At 51.0% G+C, this 7,195-nt stretch overlaps 1 protein-coding gene across 1 annotated transcript; it reads right to left on the minus strand.

Annotated features, from left to right (window-relative positions):
* Window positions 1-2,958: 2,958 nt before the first annotated feature.
* On the minus strand, window positions 2,959-6,258 carry LOC135811277 (beta-1,4-N-acetylgalactosaminyltransferase bre-4-like). The gene is made up of 2 exons (XM_065324491.1): window positions 3,816-6,258; window positions 2,959-3,785 (listed from the first exon to the last, which is right to left on the minus strand). The coding sequence occupies exon 1, from the start codon at window positions 5,139-5,141 to the stop codon at window positions 4,059-4,061; it is 1,083 nt and encodes a 360-aa protein (XP_065180563.1). The 5' UTR covers window positions 5,142-6,258; the 3' UTR covers window positions 2,959-3,785; window positions 3,816-4,058.
* Window positions 6,259-7,195: the final 937 nt, after the last annotated feature.

Here is a 7,195-nt window from a genome sequence, read left to right on the forward strand (position 1 = left end):
ACCTCCGGCACAGCCCTGAAATGGTTTCGGGACTATCTGTCTGGGCGCCATCAACACGTTCGTATGGGCTCCCGACTGGGCAGAACTGGACCGTGCACTTATGGTGTGCCGCAGGGCTCTGTACTACTTCCGAAGTAGGACCCATGCTGTTCTCCATATACACCAGAGATGTCCCCTCTGAATCTGTGCCGGCATCATCACTGCAGTTTGCGGACGACATCGCCCTGACATGTGCAAGACGGACAGCGCAAGAGGTGTCTGATGCGCTCAGCTTGGCGGTTACCTCCCTCTAAAGTTGGCTGGACGCTCGTGGTCTTGTATTAAATGCAAAGAAGAGCAATGTATTGGTTTTTACCAGCAGCAGTGGGCAGCAGCCGGACGTGGTTGTACGCTGTCGAAATGATGTCCTTCCGCACACCACCAGCGCGAAATACCTCGGCATCTTGATCGATGAACGAATGGCCTGGCAACCGCAAGTTGACCGGTACATCTCACGCACTGCTAGGAAGATCGGTAGTCTGTGGCGGGCGCGACGCTGCCTCACTCTAGCTAGTCGAAGCAAGTACTTCTTATCTGTCATCATGCCGGATTTGATATATGGATCGTCAGCATATGGCTCTGGCTTGACCCACAACCAGCTAAACCGCTTGCAGGTGGCCCAAAACCGCGCAGCAAGGGCGGTGTTCGGACGACCACGATTTACCAGGGCCAGTGACCTCTTGGAGAGGCTCTCTGTTTATCGCGTGGACGAGGTATATCGCCAGAAACTGCTCGTGCTGGTATGGCGGTGCGTTCATAACCGTGCTGTTTGTCCGCAACTGCGGAGCAACTCGCCTTCAGTCTGGGCCTGCAACAACCAATAGCCAGAAGCCGAGCAGGCCAAGCAGGCCAATGCCGACCGGCGGTTGCCTGTTATGGAACCATATACCTGACACGGTGCGAGCCATGGGCAACATCCCAGCATTCCGCCGAGCTGCCATTCCCTACACGTTGTAGACTGCTACACAGTTGGTCATACCATGGTATTCAGTACCCACGAACTTTGCAAAGCCGATAATATGATAATGTATCGTGGTGCATGCACCGATGGTACCACCACTTCGTAGACTGCCTCCCGTTCATTTCTGTGCTCCTGTCTTTATTCTCGTCAGCTGTGTACTTCAGCAGTTCAATTCTGTGCTCCAGTCCTCTTTATTCTCGTGAGCTGTGTACTTGTTTTGCTGTTTGTTTGGTTTATTTGAATTCGCTCAGTAACCGTGTATTTCAGCTATTCTCTCCTCCCTCTTCTGAATTTGACTCTCCGCTGGCCTTCTCTTCTCCCATCCCCTTACATTGTATTGGGCCTCCGCAGCTCCGCAACTTTTAAAGATCCAGGTAACAACACCGAACCAACGAAACAAATGTGAGCCAGCATGGAACGGTGGAGGTGCGCACACGCACATTCCAGACCTTACCCGGTTACCGTCCACAATGTTACAAAAAACATTCTTCATCGAAGCAAGAGTCAATGTCTTTGTTGAAGAGTAACGCTGGACTTTCACCGGACATTGACTATTGTGTAAGACCAGCTAACTAGCAGCCAACGCTGATGGCTGACTCGCCGCGATGCCGTTCTTGGGATTGGGAGGAAGCTGGGCTTTCTCCAGATGAGCTTTTGGCGGATAGTGACGTCGTCGAGTTGGAAACTGCAGATCCTGCCGCCGCGATAGCGAGGAAGCGGTCTTTTCAGAAAACAGCTATTACCAAGTCTGAACATGTTTCCAAAAAGACGCGAGTAGCTCATGGACAGAGCACTGAAGTGGCCATCAGTGCCGAAACACGGGTGCGGGAGTTCCCAGATGAGCCGCTCAAAAGCGACTGTGGCAAGGTACTAGTGTGCCTGGCATGCCATACAACATTGTCAGGGAAGAAGAGTATAATCATGTCCCATATTGCTACCGCGAGACATAAACAAGGAAAGTCCCGTTTGGAGAGGGAAACTCAGAGGCAGAAGCTGGCCAAGAAGTCCTTCTTGGCGTATCCTCTTTGATGCCAGGAGGTGGTGGGTCTTGTAGCCCTGTATGAAAAGCTGTGTGTGAATATGGGGGCTCCTGCCTACACCAACCAAACACCTTGCTCACAACACCCTGCCCACATCCGCCATATTATACATGCACTCTGCGCTAACATCACACTACTAGCTCTACCATAACCTACAGCCTCCTGCCTACAACATCCACACACCTTGCTCACAACCTCCTGCCCACACCAGCCACACATTCTGCGCTAACATCACACTGCTAGCTCTGCCATAACCTACAGCCTCCTGCTTACAACATCCACACACCTTGCTCACAACCTCCTGCCCACACCAGCCACACAGTCTGCGCTAACATTGCACTGCTACTGTGCTAGCCCTGTCACTGCATCTACAAGTACAGCTAGCTAAGCCCCCTAGCCCCCTGCCTTCAACAACCAATCTGCACACAGCCTCCTGCCTAACAATTACTCCGCTAGCCCTGAAACCTATAGTACAGAGTACAGCCCCCATATTCACACACACACACACACACACACACACACACACACACATACATACACATACATACACACACACACACACACACACCTTTTCGTGCAGCGCTACAAGACCCGCACCCTCTCCTGGAATACATGTACATTGTATATACGGGGATAGCCAGCACCATCCTCATGTAACCTCAGCCCTGAAGATTGCGAAAGCATGAAGTATTTTCACCCTTGAGACTATACATGCGCACGCCCCAGCCCTCTTCAGAGCATTTCTACATTCTTAGAATTGCGTATCGACACCTGTAGTTAGCCCTGGCCTTGGCGGATAATGACGCGGAGCTGCCAAAAACTTGCCCCGCGAGAGGACTACTGTCCTCAAGTCAGCATAATTCTTTGATTTCGTAAACGCTGCATGCTGACTTGGCGTGTGAAATCAAGAATTCTAGCTGCAGAATAAAACGCCTATTCTATTGTCACTGACACTGTTGGGAATCAACCAGTCTGTACTAAAATGTTGTGAATGGCAATGGCAGAAGTTCAAAGCACACAGTGCGACAATACTCATGTAAGAATATGGATCGACAGAAAAGAAACTGCAGAGCGATTGAGGAGCACGTTCCAATTCCTAGCGATAAAATAGCTTTTTCAAGGGCATCCTATAAAATAGAAGAGATTGGAAATATAGGTACTTCTCATCTAACGCTTTCATCCCCTTCTCCAAGGAGATTTCAAGGAATGGCTCAAGTAGAAAAAAACCGACTTAAACTTGTACACAAACAATCTTCGAGGAGACAATAATTTTAATAGAGCTATGAAAAAAATGAAGGCCGCAGACATCACACAACTAAGTTACTTGTCCGACATGTGTGTGTATCTAACAATAATATTATAATCAAGAATCGATTTTCTGTCCCGATCATCAGACTTTTATAGCGCAAAAATAAGGATAACACCAGTCGTGACAAGGTGGATATAGAACGACACAAAGTGACACAAAGTAATATGGAGAAAAAGTATAATGTCGACAACAACGTAGATTGGAACGAAATGGCTTTCTAGAAAGCTTGCAAACGTCGTTACCATGGTTACTGGTCAGGCGAGTACGTCAAAGAACAGTACATGTGACCATGATCATTGGATGTCAATCCTCTAGCTCCGTGACGATTATAGGACTTCTAACGTCAGCCGTATAGAAATTAAAGGGAAGCAAGGCATACTGTACCCAGACATCACAAGCCCAGGTACTTGCACCCAGACTTCATGAACCCAGGCACCTTGCACCCAGACATCATGAACCCAGGCACCTTGCACCCAGACATCACGGACCGAGGCCCCTTGTACTCAATCACTGTGTATGCGGGCACCTATTTTGTTTCCTTCTTTTTACTGAGGACACAGCCTACTCGTAAGAAGAGGGGAGAGAAGTAGCAGGACAACAAAACTGTGAATGGGAAGAGTAGGGGCTCCAAGAAGGAACCTGTGCTGGCTTGCATTCCACCAAGCCCTTGCACCCAGACACATGCAGACATACACTGTGTACGAAGAGATCACACTCGCCTGTCCGCATCCTCGGATAGCCAGATATCGACGGAGAGCAGCGTATAGTGTGGCTGGACGTCGCGCTTCAACAATCTATAGCGCGCCGTCGTTAGACCTTCGTGCAGCAGGCGGCGCGAGTTACGCAGAAGTTCCCAGCGATTGTCGGCGAGCTTTCCGGACTTGAAATTGCCTTTCTTCAGCGTGGAGTAGCGGCCTACGGACTTGTCACGGCGCACAAAGTCTGTGCGTATGGCCTGCAGCCTGGTCTTGAGGTCATTGTCCTCGCCTCCCCAGCCGTAGAAGCGATTGCTAAAGCCGTTGGCACTCCAGTAGACGTCGGACGGCAGCAGGTTCACGCCGCCGTCGGCCATCTGGGGCAGGTCCCAGTTGTACATGTCGATAGCCGAGCTCAGCTGCCAGGCTTTCTGCAGCGGCGCCTTCTTGCAGTCGTAAGAGTTTGCGCTGACCAGGGGGATGAGATCTATGTCGTGGATGGTCATGCAGTCAAATCTGTCGGCGGCTGTGCGTCCCGAGTTTGCTTCCAGGAAGCCGATGTTGAGCAGTGCGCCACGGTTGAACTTGGCCTTGCCCAGCTGTTCGACGATGAACACTTTGAAGATGATGTCCTGCTTGGCTAGGAAAGCATTGATGGCCGGTGCAAACTGCTTGAGCTGCTCGTAGCGATTGCGAAACGGCACCACGATAGCCACGCGCGTCTTGGAAGGCCCGCCTCCGCCGGGGAAGAAGGCGGCAGCATGTGTTTTCGTGACGATTGCCTGGTGTGGATGGCTGGTGGTCAACTGCGCGGTGGTGCTTGGCTGTGTGACGACGGTTGCGACGCGGCTCATCGGCCCGGCAGATGAATCCTCGCCGCTGAAAAGATACCCAGGTGCCGCAACAAACATCTCACGTTCTCCTTGAGTCGAGGTTGGCGTGGGCGCATTGTTCAGTAATCTATTACCCTGAGGCTGTGCCAGCGCTACGTATGATACCGTGAAGGTGCAGATGAAGCCGATCAGGGCAATGACTAGCAAGTCCAGCCACATGGGCAAAGAGCCGCCACCAGTTGAAGTCCATAGTGAGAATGCCATGCTCTGCACGTGTGTGCGCGTGTCCGTGTGTGTATGGGTATGTGTGTGTGTGTACGTGTGTCGGTGTGCGGGGAAGGGGGGGGGGAGGCGTGTATAATTGACAATGCTAGTGTGGAGTTGGGTTGCTACTGCGGTGTTGGTGGTAGTGGTGGTGGTGGTGGTGGTGGTGGTGGTGGTGGTGGTGGTGACTCCACAGTGGATAGCAGTTCTGTAGTGCTGGAGCTGGTGTGTGTGCTACCACTGCTCTGAGTCTGGCGTGGACGGCAAGGTAGCCAGTGCAGATAGGTAGTATGGTGTTCTGGACTGCAGCAAATAGTACAGTCGCCCACAGCTCTTGCACGGCTTGAGGCACCAACCCTCTCCTTGCTGCGTATACCGTCCCGTGAAAACTAAACGCCTTGATCCAGCCAGCTCCAAATACAGCAGTGTGTAGTGACCTCTGTGTCAACACCAACTCCACAGTGTGCTGTGTTGTCAACACCAACTCCACAGTGTGCAGTGTGCTTCCTGGTATGTTGCTGTGGTACGTGTGCGCTGGATGGCTATCACAGTACAATGTAGCACACGCCTAATCTATATGCCTAGTCCGGAAAGAACGAATGATACCGTTACTCGGCTGGCAGTGGAAGTCAGTCAGGACAAATGCCGCGGTTTTGTACGCCGAAGGTGCCTACGGGCAACAGTCAGTATCGTTACCACAGGCTAATGACGTACGTTCAGTCTTTCACACTGGCGACGCGAGAACTCTGCGTTATCGTCTCAATCCAGAACTTGAATCTGAAACCTGCTACACGCATTATAAGTTCAACCTCGGCCAGTAAAAGACCTCGCATTTCACGTGCAGTCGCTAGTATTCCACTTGAACTCACTGCTGTTTGCCGATCCCTGATCCAGTGAAGCAAGCCTTGGCTAGCGTAGATATCGGACTAGCGACACTGCAGCACAACGCAGCTATCAGTTATCAGACTAGCTACACTGCAGAACAAAGACCCGTCGATACGCGATCTCTGCAACAAGACACGTGGCAGTCCTGGCTCAGCGACGATGGCCGTTGCGTCCGTATCGCAATGAGAACTATTTAATTATTTTCATGCTAATGTAATGACTGCAAAATACAGTCTGTGCGGACGCGTGTAGACCAGTAGTAGGCAGTACAGTAGGCAGTACAATACAGTACAGTCATACAGATATGTCAGCGCACCAGCGGGCAGCACTCAGCAGACTGCAGCACTTGAATCTGTTGTACGTGTCCTCCCCGGCCCCGGCCCGGCCGTAGTCTACATCAGTACATGACTAGTGTGAGTAGACGACTACCATGACTACTGTCTGTAGTACTAGTACTGATCTACGTAGAGAATCTACACCGCAGTTGGGAAAATAATGCCCTCGGCTCACCAGACTCACATGCACAGACAGCTGCGACGTGTACATGTAGCACAGGTACACAGGAGTCTAGGTCTCCGTATTACGCTAGATAGACAGTACATCTGCTCTCGTACATAGCATAATAATAATAATTATAGACTCGAATAGACCGGACTCGACCAGTACAGTCTAGAGTCACAGTATAGTGCGTAGAACTACGTCATTCTACGTGGATATCGGATATACTGGACTTCTCCGAGTTCTCGCTCAGCTAGATCTGCTAGAGTCCGAGTAGGGATCCGATACGAGTCTATCTCAGTATTTGCACGTGATGCTGTCGCTCGCTAGCCATGCGCCAAGCAAGCTAGTCTACCAATACCATATCCATCATGGTGTATGCCTAGGCTATGGTCAGCTGCAGCTCTGACACTTGACACAGTACTGACTCACTGGCTGACACGGTGACAGTGTAGTCAGTGGTTTTGATCTCAGTGACAGTATGCGTCTGCTGGTGACGGCCTTCAGCCCCTGGCCTAGGCCCTGCCTCTCTGTACTATTAGTATTACAGCTGCACTACTACTGTAGTCTACTACTTACTACTTACTGTAGTACTGCCACTGGCGCCGTACATCGAGCTGTACATCTTCCACAACATTATTATTATGTCTGTCGCTGTCACCAACATCCTC

The sequence above is a fragment of the Sycon ciliatum genome, chromosome 3, assembly GCF_964019385.1.
Source record: "Sycon ciliatum chromosome 3, ocSycCili1.1, whole genome shotgun sequence".
Classification (NCBI taxonomy): Eukaryota; Metazoa; Porifera; class Calcarea; order Leucosolenida; family Sycettidae; genus Sycon; species Sycon ciliatum.

Excerpts from the sequence above, each read along its gene's own strand:
- LOC135811277 (XM_065324491.1), bottom strand. The coding sequence starts at position 5,141 with ATGGCATTCTCACTATGGACTTCAACTGGTGGCGGCTCTTTGCCCATG.